The sequence below is a fragment of the Gobio gobio genome (assembly GCF_949357685.1).
Source record: "Gobio gobio genome assembly, chromosome: 6".
NCBI lineage: Eukaryota > Metazoa > Chordata > Actinopteri > Cypriniformes > Gobionidae > Gobio > Gobio gobio.
Window position 1 is genome coordinate 2,545,843 of NC_137102.1, and position 16,107 is coordinate 2,561,949.

The 16,107-nt window shown below is 39.1% G+C and overlaps 1 protein-coding gene across 2 annotated transcripts in view; it reads right to left on the reverse strand.

Moving 5' to 3' along the window:
* tnr (tenascin R (restrictin, janusin)) overlaps positions 1–16,107 on the reverse strand; it is a gene marked incomplete at its 5' end in the record, with an annotated part of 342,772 nt that overhangs the window by 37,387 nt on the left and 289,278 nt on the right. For both annotated transcript variants that reach the window (XM_079818631.1, XM_079818630.1), the window contains one exon: positions 11,591–11,734. In XM_079818631.1, the coding sequence (XP_079674757.1) occupies positions 11,591–11,734 (144 nt within the window). The remainder of the gene's footprint in view (positions 1–11,590; positions 11,735–16,107) is intronic.

Sequence of the window (16,107 nt, forward strand, 5' to 3'; positions counted from 1 at the left end):
AAGGGTACAGCTCCTTCTCCATCCTCCCTCTCATTCTCTGGAACTGAAGATATGAAATGCCATAAATATAAATGACTTTTTTGCACTTGCAGACGAGACAACATTTGGTTACACTTTATTTTAAGGTGACAGTAAGTATAAGTAGTCAATTATTACTCAGTACTTATTTGAGGAAGTACAATGTAACTAAGTTACGGTTAGGGTTTGGTTTAGAGTTAGCTACTTGTACTTATGGATAATTTACTGTTATTACTATACACTCTAAGGTTGGGTGGTTTAAGCCCAGCGGTTGGGTTAAATGTTTGCCCAACCTGCTGGGTAGTTTTATTTAAAATGTAATAAGTTTAATGAATAATAATTAGAAATTAACATTTATTAAATAACTTATTAATAAATGTTCACCTTTTGATTATTATTGTTGCCTCTAGTAATTATGTGTCTGATTTTTAATTTCCAACCTATTTTGGGTTTATTTTAAGCAAGCCATATAGTCATTTTAAACAATAGTTGAGTTAAATAAAACTACCCAGCATGTTGGGCAAACATTTTACAACCACTGGGCTAAAACAACCCAACCGCTAGGCTAAAACTATCCAACCATTGGGATAAAACAACCCAAACATTGGGCTAAAACAACCCAACCGCTGGGCCAAAACAACCCAACCGCTGGGCTAAATCAACCCAACCGCTGGGCCAAAACAACCCAACCGCTGGGCTAAATCAACCCAACCGTTGGGCTAAAACAACACAACTGCTAGGCTAAAACAACCCAACTGCTGGGCTAAAACAACCCAATTGCTGGGCTAAAACAACCCAACTGCTGGGCTAAAACAACCCAACTGCTGGGCTAAAACAACCCAATCGCTGGGCTAAAACAACCCAACTGCTGGGCTAAAACAACCCAACTGCTGGGCTAAAACAACCCAATTGCTGGGCTAAAACAACCCAACTGCTGGGCTAAAACAACCCAACTGCTGGGCTAAAACAACCCAATCGCTGGGCTAAAACAACCCAATCGCTGGGCTAAAACAACCCAACCGCTGAGCCTCTTGATTTCCCATTACTTTAAATAATAAACTAATGAAGTGCCTCTATCAAGCGTGGAGGAATAGAGAGATATGCCTGTGTGTATCTGAGAAACACATTCATATTCCTGTCCTCACCTTAATCTCTTTAACAATGAATTTAGAACTGTAATCTGAATCAAATTGACAGACAGCACTAATCCTGAAATAGGCATGAAATTTGTTAGTTGTTGTCCTCTTAATTATCCCCTTAAGCTGCCATAAGCCTCCTCATAAATGCCACAATGATGCATCTGTGACGCTTCAGCTCCCTCAGGGCGGAGACTCTTAAACACCACAGCAATTCCAGCTCAAGTTTTCTCAGGCATTGCCGGCAATGAAACATTGTTACATTTTTATCAGAGCATGGCAGGATCTAAATCCACTGTTATTAGAGCAGAACTGTTTCCAAATTAAATTGTCATTAAGTAGCCGAAGAAAGTTTGAAACACAACAAACCTCCTCAAGCGATAATGTGTCAGATTCTGCCCGTCTCTGAGCTGCACTGGGGTTGCGGAGCCAATGGCCTGTGACACTTTATGTGCACATTAATTTCCTCTAAACAATCGGAACTAATGAAGTATTCTGGGGGCCGCTTGATTAAAGTCGAGGTCTGATGCGTCTGCCCAACCCTTTAATAGATGAGCTCAACATTTCACCGGAATAAAGCAGCTTGACATCATACCACTGCTTGTTCTAGATCCGTGTGGGAAAGATCGGGAAGATCGGGAGTGATGCTCTGTTCTCACACGGGAACCGGGAAGATCGGGAAGATCGGGAAGATCGGGAAGATCGGGAGTGATGCTCTGTTCTCACACGGGAACCGGGAAGATCGGGAAGATCGGGAGTGATGCTCTGTTCTCACACGGGAACCGGGAAGATCAGGAAGATCGGGAAGATCGGGAGTGATGCTCTGTTCTCACACGGGAACCGGGAAGATCGGGAAGATCGGGAGTGATGCTCTGTTCTCACACGGGAACCGGGAAGATCGGGAAGATCGGGAGTGATGCTCTGTTCTCACACGGGAACCGGGAAGATCGGGAAGATCGGGAGTGATGCTCTGTTCTCACACGGGAACCGGGAAGATCGGGAATATCGGGAGTGATGCTCTGTTCTCACACGGGAACCGGGAAGACCGGGAAGATCGGGAAGATCGGGAGTGATGCTCTGTTCTCACACGGGAACCGGGAAGACCGGGAAGATCGGGAAGATCGGGAGTGATGCTCTGTTCTCACACGGGAACCAGGAAGACCGGGAAGATCGGGAGTGATGCTCTGTTCTCACACGGGAACCGGGAAGACCGGGAAGATCGGGAAGATCGGGAGTGATGCTCTGTTCTCACACGGGAACCGGGAAGATCGGGAAGATTGGGAGTGATGCTCTGTTCTCACACGGGAACCGGGAAGATCGGGAGTGATGCTCTGTTCTCACACGGGAACCAGGAAGACCGGGAAGATCGGGAGTGATGCTCTGTTCTCACACGGGAACCGGGAAGATCGGGAAGATCGGGAGTGATGCTCTGTTCTCACACGGGAACCGGGAAGATCGGGAAGATCGGGAGTGATGCTCTGTTCTCACACGGGAACCGGGAAGACCGGGAAGATCGGGAAGATCGGGAGTGATGCTCTGTTCTCACACGGGAACCGGGAAGATCGGGAAGATCGGGAGTGATGCTCTGTTCTCACACGGGAACCGGGAAGATCGGGAGTGATGCTCTGTTCTCACACGGGAACCGGGAAGATCGGGAAGATCGGGAGTGATGCTCTGTTCTCACACGGGAACCAGGAAGATTGGGAAGATTGGGAAGATCGGGAGTGATGCTCTGTTCTCACACGGGAACCGGGAAGATCGGGAAGATCGGGAGTGATGCTCTGTTCTCACACGGGAACCGGGAAGATCGGGAAGATCGGGAGTGATGCTCTGTTCTCACACGGGAACCAGGAAGAGTGGGAAGATTGGGAAGATCGGGAGTGATGCTCTGTTCTCACACGGGAACCGGGAAGATCGGGAAGATCGGGAGTGATGCTCTGTTCTCACACGGGAACCGGGAAGATCGGGAAGATCGGGAGTGATGCTCTGTTCTCACATGGGAACCGGGAAGATCGGGAAGATCGGGAGTGATGCTCTGTTCTCACACGGGAACCGGGAAGATCGGGAAGATCGGGAGTGATGCTCTGTTCTCACACGGGAACCAGGAAGATTGGGAAGATTGGGAAGATCGGGAGTGATGCTCTGTTCTCACACGGGAACCGGGAAGATTGGGAAGATCGGGAAGATCGGGAGTGATGCTCTGTTCTCACACGGGAACCGGGAAGATCGGGAAGATCGGGAGTGATGCTCTGTTCTCACACGGGAACCGGGAAGATCGGGAAGATCGGGAGTGATGCTCTGTTCTCACACGGGAACCGGGAAGATTGGGAAGATCGGGAGTGATGCTCTGTTCTCACACGGGAACCGGGAAGATTGGGAAGATTGGGAAGATCGGGAGTGATGCTCTGTTCTCACACGGGAACCGGGAAGATCGGGAAGATCAGGAGTGATGCTCTGTTCTCACACGGGAACCGGGAAGATCGGGAAGATTCGGGAGTGATGCTCTGTTCTCACACGGGAACCGGGAAGATCGGGAAGATCGGTAGTGATGCTCTGTTCTCACACGGGAACCGGGAAGATCGGGAAGATCGGGAAGATCGGGAGTGATGCTCTGTTCTCACACGGGAACCGGGAAGACCGGGAAGATCGGGAGTGATGCTCTGTTCTCACACGGGAACCGGGAAGATCGGGAAGATCGGGAGTGATGCTCTGTTCTCACACGGGAACCGGGAAGATCGGGAAGATTGGGAAGATCGGGAGTGATGCTCTGTTCTCACACGGGAACCGGGAAGATCGGGAAGATCGGGAGTGATGCTCTGTTCTCACACGGGAACCGGGAAGATCGGGAAGATTCGGGAGTGATGCTCTGTTCTCACACGGGAACCGGGAAGATCGGGAAGATCGGTAGTGATGCTCTGTTCTCACACGGGAACCGGGAAGATCGGGAAGATCGGGAAGATCGGGAGTGATGCTCTGTTCTCACACGGGAACCGGGAAGACCGGGAAGACCGGGAAGATCGGGAGTGATGCTCTGTTCTCACACGGGAACCGGGAAGATCGGGAAGATCGGGAAGATCGGGAGTGATGCTCTGTTCTCACACGGGAACCGGGAAGATCGGGAAGATCGGGAAGATTCGGGAGTGATGCTCTGTTCTCACACGGGAACGGGGAAGATCGGGAAGATCGGTAGTGATGCTCTGTTCTCACACGGGAACCGGGAAGATCGGGAAGATCGGGAGTGATGCTCTGTTCTCACACGGGAACCGGGAAGATCGGGAAGATCGGGAGTGATGCTCTGTTCTCACACGGGAACCGGGAAGATCGGGAAGATCGGGAGTGATGCTCTGTTCTCACACGGGAACCGGGAAGATCGGGAAGATCGGTAGTGATGCTCTGTTCTCACACGGGAACCGGGAAGATCGGGAAGATCGGTAGTGATGCTCTGTTCTCACACGGGAACCGGGAAGATCGGGAAGATCGGGAAGATCGGGAGTGATGCTCTGTTCTCACACGGGAACCGGGAAGATCGGGAAGATCGGGAAGATCGGGAGTGATGCTCTGTTCTCACACGGGAACCGGGAAGACCGGGAAGATCGGGAAGATCGGGAAGATCGGGAGTGATGCTCTGTTCTCACACGGGAATTGCGATTGGTTTGTTTTAGTCCAGCGATTGGGTTGTTTGCGATTGGGTTGTTTTAGCCCAGCGATTGGGTTGTTTTAGCCCAGCGGTTGGGTTGAATGTTTGCTTAAAACAACCCAATTGACCTATCGGTAAGCCCCTCCCCTCGAACGCAGATGAGCCAATGGCAGTTGAGTATCAGTTGCGCTGGGACCGGAATTCGGACAGCTTTAGGTTTCAGCGCTATAGAGAAACATTAGGAAATCCGAATCTCTCATCGGTTTGATGGTGTTTATGCTACAAAAATGCTCAAATGTCGTGTCTGAGGTACTGTAACACTGACTCCAGAGATCCTGAGAGGATTTTCTGTTTGTCAAACTCTTGTTAAATTACGATTAAAGTCCCTGCTAACATACAAACCGAAATAACTAACTGTTCTCACGTCATGTAACAAAAACGTCTAAAACACGAAGGTCTACATTTCAGTGCCTCTCCATATTAAACTGGTTATATGTAAATTAATTTAATTTTAGATATGTTTAAGGTGTACATTATTTGTCTTACTAAGGAGGACTCCTATTTTGATGGGTATTATAGTCTACGGGTAGTGAAAGGGAGAGCTCGCACGCAGTTTATCGGAGTTGTTTTGCAGATAGAAAGTTTACTAGTTATTAACTGCACCCCCAAAGTGTCATAAGCTCAGTGTATATGTTTGTTTACTGATAGTTGTATGAGTGTTTTTGTGTAATTTGCTGTGTATGTTAATGGTAATGCAACGGAGAGAGATTGTGAATGAGACGTTAATGCGCACTTCTTATGCTTTGTTTGTTCAGCTCTTGCGATGAGTTTTTGGAGTGAAGAAGGACATAATAAACATGATAAACCATCAGCTAAGGTTGGCCATCATTCGGACGGGATATACGTTACATTCTGTGTCCAAAAACATCTTGGAAAAAGGTTTTCACACTGACAGCTGTCATTGTAAGATATAACAACTCCGTTTGTTTGTCCGAGTTAGCAACATAATTAAGGGGGGCGGGGCTTACCGATAGGTCAATTGTTGGGTTTGTCCATATTCAACCCAACTTGAGTTGTTTTTAACCCAGCATTAATTAGAGTGTGTATGTATGTATTTAAACATGACTAGGATATATTGTTATGATATAAGAATGCATTTAATTTATCTTAATATATTTTAAATAATTTTTTATGCATTTTAATATTTTATATATTATTTTAATAAACATTTTTACACTGTTTGGGTTGAATATTGTCAAACCCAACTGTTGGGTTAAAGGCATTTTTGTCTATATTTGACCCCAAAACTAATATAAATAATTATTCAGTGATCATTTTATATTATAAATTATTAGCATCACCAACAACAACATTAACAACCATACCAACGATAATAATAATAATAAGCATTATCATAATCATAATAATATTCATAATAGTAACATTGCTAGGGTAGATTTGTATTTAATTATTTATTTATTTAAGGTAGATTATGTGTTAGAATTTAAGAATACATTTAATTTATCTAAATAAATATTTCATATAATTTAATATTTAATAATTTAATCCTTTTATTGGGATTAAATAAACAACAGAAACAACAACTATTATTATTATTATTTTTATTAGTTGCCAGTGATTTTTGTATTTATCATTTGTTTTGCATGTGCTTCAGTTTGGAGGAATAGAAGCAGTAGAGAAAGCCTTGTTTGATGACTCTTGAAGATGTTATGACTGATGGTATAATCAGAGAAGAGCTCAATCTGTTGGATGTTTATGAATGAGTGCTGTTTTACTGAATGCCTTGACTGCAGGAACCCATGGGTTAATATCAGCGCTCTGGGGATGCTGGCTGTCCAATCAGATTAGAGCATCTGCACGGTGGATAACAAACTGGAGATAATTCCAGCAACTTTGACAGTGTTTCTCAATCTCAGCAGCGTTTGGATGTCTCAGCTCATTAGGACAGTGCATGACCTGAAGACATTGCACATCAGGTTCCAGAGACAGCTGAATGTGGATGGAGAAATATGGCACTAAAGTTACACATACTCTGACTGGTCCAGAGTTACGACATTCCCATAGACTCCCACAGGAACGGAGGAAAGCGGAAGTAAAGTTCCAGCACTGAACCCCATTCACTCCAGTGCATCTCCAGCACACTCACTGGCAAACTGAGGAAATTACTGCATATTTTCAGATTTGATGGCATTAGTTGACCTCTCAGGAATATTAATAGAAGTGGTATTTCATGAAGCGCGTTATAGTTAATGTTTATTGTTATATAACAGATGGTTACACTCTAAAAAATGCTGGGTTAAAAATAACCCAAGTTGGGTTGAAAATGGACTAACCCAGCGATTGGGTTGTTTTAACCCAGTGAATGAGCTGTTTTAACCCAGCGATTGGGTTGTTTAAACCCAGTGGTTGGGTTAAATGTCTGCTTAAAACAACCCAATCGCTGGGTTAAAACAGCTCATTCACTGGGTTAAAACAACCCAATTGATGGGTTAGTCCATTTTCAACCCAACTTGGGTTATTTTTAACCCAGCATTTTTAGAGTGTAGACTCTAACTGCGGCTAGATAACGTGATCAGCTATTATATCCAGATGCTATCGTCATATTTCAACAGTTTTCAGTCTCTCTGAGGTCTTTCTGTCGAATGTGTTTCTATGAAGTAGCCCATTCAAGGAATAAAAGTATAACGCCTATGAAAAATGTATATGAATAACGCATGGATAAAAAGAGTTGAATTAAATTGGTTGCCCTGTTTTTTTTTTAAACACTATTTAAAACTTGTTTCTTGAGTTAAATTCTGTATATGCTAGAATCATTCATTTATAAATGACCTGCTTCTGCGAGAATCATAAAATAACATTCAGACGTTAACAACATTCAAATGATAAAAGAAATGACCACTATAACCAGTAGATGGCGGAAGAGGAACACTTATTGGCTTATTATTTCATTTTTTTTCTCTTTTGTTTTAATGAATTTTTATAGATTATCAAGTTATAACATTAAAATATCTATTTTTGTTACTGTATTTGTGTTAAAAGTCTCATGCAAAACAAAAACTTCTGACTAAACTACACAATAAATCTTTATTTAAATCGTGTCTGTGCTTTGTTTGTGATGATGAGAGGATTTGTAGATAATGGGAAGATTCGTGTCAAATGTAAACTTGCACTAAAATTCATTCAGCGTTTTGAGACTATATAAAACTAGTTTTGATCGATATGGATGGTAAATTAAACATATGACCGGTCATTATTTTCAACAGAAATGCCCGTGATTGGCTACAACACTCAACGCTGTAAAATCATGCACTTACATGACCCAAATAAAATAACCAGATCACTCAAAACAACATTAACGTTCTCTCTTCTTTATCTCTCCGCAGAATAAAGTGCTACTGTAAAGCCTTGTCGAAGTCGATGCACATATTGTGTTAATATTTAGCAGAAAGTGCTGCAGATATAGTGAAGCTGCTGTCTGTCCTGCTTAATCCTGTTCACACAGATGGACAGCGGCGAGATCAAAGAGTGTCAACTCTCTTTTTCTATGGCTCTGGTCCTGTCGTTTATTACTGCTGCAGTTCATCTGTTCATCAATGGTTTCGGCTACTAAACTGGTCCTAAACTAGTGACCCCTCTGTCTGTGCATGGCACTATAGACCAATTTGGGTGTTTGATTATGTCATGATGTAACTAAAGCTGTTACGCCCCTATGAACGGCATATGTGAATATTATGTAGATCTATTGTTTACATTAAATCCATGCTTTAATAGACGAATCATCGCAGGTTTCATCAGTCCAGCCTGTGGCTATCAACCATAAACATCTGTGTTTACATTCAAACATGTTTCGGAAAGTTTTTTTTGAGTATGGCCCTGTATGATGTCATAAAGGGTGGAACTCCTTATATGGAGTTGGTGGTCCAGTGGGTTAAACTATGGAACTGATATGCAGAAGGTTGCTGGTTCGATCCCAGCGGTTACCATCAATGTGTCCTAGGCACTTTACTCCATGTTGCTCCAGGGGATTGTGCCTGTAAAAGGCCACTTTTTGGATAAAAGCGTCTGCCAAAAATGCATAAATGTAAATATGAAAACGCAGACAGTCTGGGGGAAAAAAAGTTCCTGGTACAAATTGTTCTGGGTAATATCGGCGGAAACGGGGCTATTTACAGATTACAGTCGGCTTGTTTAAAGCGCGGAATAACTTCAATCCGAGTTCCCACATGAACATATTGAGTATTCAGTAAATCAAACGATAAATGCCGTTTTGTCGCTCTTTAATGTGATGTGACTGTATAAACGCTGTATAGATGTGTCAGTTCAACTTCAGGCGCCCGCGCGGCGCGCAAGTGAACGCAATCATCTCTTCATAAAGAATAAACATAAATTAATATCTCTGAAGGTATGTTGAGGATACGTCACAACTCACTGAAACGTATCATATGTGGTGTAATCGCTCAATCAGTGTTTCAACCGCGGAAAGACGTCAGTAAAACAGCTTGAGAACAATGATCACGCAGCATCACATTTACCTCAGACGTCATTCAGAGTCCACAGCTGTGAGTTCACTAGAGAAATCAACTCTTTCACTAAATATATGACCGATATTAGCCGTTATAGTCATTATATTAGCTGTTAATTATATTAGCCGTTATATTCACTATATTAGCCTATATATACATTATATTAGCTGTTAATTATATTAGCCGTTATATTCATTATATTAGCCTATATATACATTATATTAGCCGTTAATTATATTAGCCGTTATATTCATTATATTAGCCTATATATACATTATATTAGCTGTTAATTATATTAGCCGTTATATTCACTATATTAGCCTATATATACATTATATTAGCCGTTAATTATATTAGCCGTTATATTCATTATATTAGCTGTTAATTATATTAGCCGTTATATTCATTATATTAGCTGTTAATTATATTAGCCGTTATATTCACTATATTAGCCTATATATACATTATATTAGCTGTTAATTATATTAGCCGTTATATTCATTATATTAGCCGTTAATTATATTAGCCGTTATATTCACTATATTAGCCTATATATACATTATATTAGCTGTTAATTATATTAGCCGTTATATTCATTATATTAGCCGTTAATTATATTAGCCGTTATATTCACTATATTAGCCTATATATACATTATATTAGCCGTTAATTATATTAGCCGTTATATTCACTATATTAGCCTATATATACATTATATTAGCTGTTAATTATATTAGCCGTTATATTCATTATATTAGCTGTTAATTATATTAGCCGTTATATTCATTATATTAGCTGTTAATTATATTAGCCGTTATATTCACTATATTAGCCTATATATACATTATATTAGCTGTTAATTATATTAGCCGTTATATTCATTATATTAGCCGTTAATTATATTAGCCGTTATATTCATTATATTAGCCGTTATATTCAATATATTAGCTGTTAATTATATTAGCCGTTATATTCAATATATTAGCTGTTAATTATATTAGCCGTTATATTAATTATATTAGCCGTTATATTCAATATATTAGCTGTTAATTATATTAGCCGTTATATTAATTATATTAGCCGTTATATTCAATATATTAGCTGTTAATTATATTAGCCGTTATATTCAATATATTAGCCGTTATATTCAATATATTAGCTGTTAATTATATTAGCCGTTATATTCAATATATTAGCTGTTAATTATATTAGCCGTTATATTAATTATATTAGCCGTTATATTTACTATATTAGCCGTTATATTCATTATATTCTCCTGAACCTGTTACTGATGTCTTGTTTACTTAATGTATGTTTAATAAATATGTCATGAAAATGAAAGCCACTGTGTATAAATTATTATATTTCCCATATTGGAGAAAACTAATTATAATTAGATTTAGAAGTTAATGCAAAAACTGCCTTAAGTGAAGCTTATGAGTGTTGATTATTATATCTAAAAATAGATAGCAACTGAATTTATGCTAATAGTTTGGGCTCTGTTGTTAACCTTTAATATTACAGTAATGTGTGAGTAAGGGCTCCCTATAGTTTACAGCATTATCTTTAAGAAACTGTTAGTTAAAATTTAATTCATTTAAGGACAGACACATTTTTTTCAGTAAAAACTAAATAAAAAGCAATTTTGTAAAACTGCTGTACTGAATGTCAGTTTTGTGTACCGTTACACCCCTCATATATAATGTGAACAACACTAATGTATTGTGTGTGTGTGTGTGTGTGTGTGTGTGTGTGTGTTTGTCTCTTCAGCTCGGCTGTGTTCAGAAAGAATGGGTTCAGTGTTTCTGTCTTTTATAAATGTGATAAACTAAAGACTCTTGTGAGATATGAAGGATCAACACTACTCCAGAGATACTCAAGACTAACACCAGACTCTGTGTGTGTGTGTGTGTGTGTGTGTGTGTGTGTATGTGTGTGTGTGTGTGTGTGTGTGTGTGTGTGTGTGTGTGTGTGTGTGTGTGTGTGTGTGTGTGTGTGTGTGTGTGTGTGTGTGTGTGTGTGTGTGTGTGTGTGTGTGTGTGTGTGTGTGTGTGTGTGTGTGTGTGAGATGACCCTCTAACCACTGATGGGTGAGTTTGAATGCCTCAGGTTTGGTGTAGTCTCATGGCCAATGAAGCGATTAAAGCAATCTTTTCTTCTCTACCTTCCTGAGTTAAAGGCCATGAGGTGTAGAACTAGAAGGCCTCGACCTCCTCTAGTCTGTAAGAACACAAGGCCTGAGACGGAGAACTTACGTGTGACGAAGTTGGCGATGACAGTGCCACTGGTGAGAGGGCCTTTGGTGGCGTAGAGGGCCAGAGAGTAGGTGGTGCTGGGCATGAGCTGGCTCAGCTGGTGCTCCTGCTTGCCCCCCTCCACTAAGAAGGTGTCCGCCGTAACTGGAGAGATAACATCCATTAGAGCAGAGGAAAGGGAAGAACTGTCAGGGGGTTGTTTGCAAATATTCTTGGAGACTTTATTTCAAATTCAAATAATTAGAAAAAAATCATGCATATAATTGAAATTCAATTATGAACTAAATTGGCATTTAAATAGCCAAAACGACAACAGATTTATCATACAAAAATACTCAAAATTACAATACTTGAATGTATTAATATGACCATGAACTGCAATGGCCCACCAATATACTAAAGTATTAACATTAAAGAGTTAGTTCACATAAACATGAAAATAACCTCATGATTTCCTCTCCCTCAGCTCATCCGAGGTGTGTGTGACATTCTTCTTTCAGACGAACACAATCAGAGTTATATTAATAAATGCCCTAACTTCTCCAAGCTTTATAATGGCAGTGGCTAGTTGGGTCAAGTCCATAAAAGTGCATCCATCCATCATAAAAGTGCATCCATCCATCATAAAAGTGAATCTATCCATCATAAAAGTGCATCTATCCATCATAAAAGTGCATCTATCCATCATAAAAGTACATCCATCCATCATAAAAGTGCATCTATCCATCATAAAAGTGCATCCATCCATCATAAAAGTGAATCTATGAATCTATCCATCATAAAAATGAATCTATCCATCATAAAAGTGCATCTATCCATCATAAAAGTGCATCTATCCATCATAAAAGTGCATCTGTTCATCATAAAAGTGCATCTATCCATCATAAAAGTGCATCCATCCATCATAAAAGTGCATCTGTTCATCATAAAAGTGCATCCATCCATCATAAAAGTGAATCTATCCATCATAAAAGTGCATCTATCCATCATAAAAGTGCATCTATCCATCATAAAAGTGCATCTATCCATCATAAAAGTGCATCTGTTCATCATAAAAGTGCATCTATTCATCATAAAAGTGCATCTGTTCATCATAAAAGTGCATCTGTTCATCATAAAAGTGCATCTGTTCATCATAAAAGTGCATCTATCTATCATAAAAGTGCATCTATCCATCATAAAAGTGCATCTATCTATCATAAAAGTGCATCTATCCATCATAAAAGTGCATCTGTCCATCATAAAAGTGCATCTGACCATCATAAAAGTGCATCTGTTCATCATAAAAGTGCATCCATCCATCATAAAAGTGAATCTATGAATCTATCCATCATAAAAGTGAATCTATCCATCATAAAAGTGCATCTATCCATCATAAAAGTGCATCTATCCATCATAAAAGTGCATCTGTTCATCATAAAAGTGCATCTATCCATCATAAAAGTGCATCTGTTCATCATAAAAGTGCATCTGTTCATCATAAAAGTGCATCTGTTCATCATAAAAGTGCATCTGTCCATCATAAAAGTGCATCTATCCATCATAAAAGTGCATCTATCCATCATAAAAGTGCATCTATCTATCATAAAAGTGCATCTATCCATCATAAAAGTGCATCTGTCCATCATAAAAGTGCATCTGACCATCATAAAAGTGCATCTATCCATCATAAAAGTGCATCTGTCCATCATAAAAGTGCATCTGTTCATCATAAAAGTGCATCTATCCATCATAAAAGTGCATCTATCCATCATAAAAGTGCATCTATCCATCATAAAAGTGAATCTATCCATCATAAAAGTGCATCTATCTATCATAAAAGTGCATCTATCCATCATAAAAGTGAATCTATCCATCATAAAAGTGCATCTATCTATCATAAAAGTGCATCTATCCATCATAAAAGTGCATCTGTCCATCATAAAAGTGCATCTGACCATCATAAAAGTGCATCTATCCATCATAAAAGTGCATCTGTCCATCATAAAAGTGCATCTGACCATCATAAAAGTGCATCTATCCATCATAAAAGTGAATCTATCCATCATAAAAGTGCATCTATCTATCATAAAAGTGCATCTATCTATCATAAAAGTGCATCTATCCATCATAAAAGTGCATCTATCCATCATAAAAGTGCATCTATCTATCATAAAAGTGCATCTATCCATCATAAAAGTGCATCTGTCCATCATAAAAGTGCATCTGACCATCATAAAAGTGCATCTATCCATCATAAAAGTGCATCTGTCCATCATAAAAGTGCATCTGTTCATCATAAAAGTGCATCTATCCATCATAAAAGTGCATCTATCCATCATAAAAGTGCATCTATCCATCATAAAAGTGAATCTATCCATCATAAAAGTGCATCTATCTATCATAAAAGTGCATCTATCCATCATAAAAGTGAATCTATCCATCATAAAAGTTCATCTATCCATCATAAAAGTGCATCTATCCATCATAAAAGTGCATCTATCCATCATAAAAGTGCATCTATCTATCATAAAAGTGCATCTATCCATCATAAAAGTGCATCTGTCCATCATAAAAATGCATCTGACCATCATAAAAGTGCATCTATCCATCATAAAAGTGCATCTGTCCATCATAAAAGTGCATCTGTTCATCATAAAAGTGCATTTGTTCATCATAAAAGTGCATCTATCTATCATAAAAGTGCATCTATCCATCATAAAAGTGCATCTGTCCATCATAAAAGTGCATCTGACCATCATAAAAGTGCATCTATCCATCATAAAAGTGCATCTATCCATCATAGAAGTGCATCTATCATCATAAAAGTGAATCTATCCATCATAAAAGTGCATCTATCCATCATAGAAGTGCATCTATCATCATAAAAGTGCATCTATCCATCATAAAAGTGCATCTGTTCATCATAAAAGTGCATCTATCCATCATAGAAGTGCATCTATCATCATAAAAGTGCATCTATCCATCATAAAAGTGCATCTATCCATCATAGAAGTGCATCTATCATCATAAAAGTGCATCTATCCATCATAAAAGTGAATCTATCCATCATAAAAGTGCATCTATCCATCATAGAAGTGCATCTATCATCATAAAAGTGCATCTATCCATCATAAAAGTGCATCTGTTCATCATAAAAGTGCATCTGTTCATCATAAAAGTGCATCTATCCATCATAAAAGTGCATCCATCCATCATAAAAGTGCATCCATCCATCATAAAAGTGAATCTATCCATCATAAAAGTGCATCTATCCATCATAAAAGTGCATCTATCCATCATAAAAGTGCATCTATTCATCATAAAAGTGCATCTGTTCATCATAAAAGTGCATCTGTTCATCATAAAAGTGCATCTATCCATCATAAAAGTGCATCTGTTCATCATAAAAGTGCATCTATCCATCAAAAAAGTGAATCTATCCATCATAAAAGTGCATCTATCCATCATAAAAGTGCATCTGTTCATCATAAAAGTGCATCTATCCATCATAAAAGTGCATCCATCCATCATAAAAGTGCATCTATCCATCATAAAAGTGCATCTGTTCATCATAAAAGTGCATCTGTTCATCATAAAAGTGCATCTATCCATCATAAAAGTGCATCTATCCATCATAAAAGTGTATCTGTTCATCATAAAAGTGCATCTGTTCATCATAAAAGTGCATCTATCCATCATAAAAGTGCATCCATCCATCATAAAAGTGAATCTATGAATCTATCCATCATAAAAGTGAATCTATCCATCATAAAAGTGCATCTATCCATCATAAAAGTGCATCTATCCATCATAAAAGTGCATCTGTTCATCATAAAAGTGCATCTGTTCATCATAAAAGTGCATCTGTTCATCATAAAAGTGCATCTATCTATCTATCATAAAAGTGCATCTATCCATCATAAAAGTGCATCTATCTATCATAAAAGTGCATCTATCCATCATAAAAGTGCATCTGTCCATCATAAAAGTGCATCTATCTATCATAAAAGTGCATCTATCCATCATAAAAGTGCATCTGTCCATCATAAAAGTGCATCTATCTATCATAAAAGTGCATCTATCCATCATAAAAGTGCATCTGTCCATCATAAAAGTGCATCTATCTATCATAAAAGTGCATCTGTCCATCATAAAAGTGCATCTATCTATCATAAAAGTGCATCTATCCATCATAAAAGTGCATCTGTCCATCATAAAAGTGCATCTATCTATCATAAAAGTGCATCTATCCATCATAAAAGTGAATCTATCCATCATAAAAGTGCATCTATCTATCATAAAAGTGCATCTATCTATCATAAAAGTGCATCTATCCATCATAAAAGTGCATCTGTCCATCATAAAAGTGCATCTATCCATCATAAAAGTGCATCTATTCATCATAAAAGTGCATCTATCCATCATAAAAGTGAATCTATCCATCATAAAAGTGCATCTATCATAAAAGTGCATCTATCCATCATAAAAGTGAATCTATCCATCATAAAAGTGCATCTATCCATCATAAAAGTGCA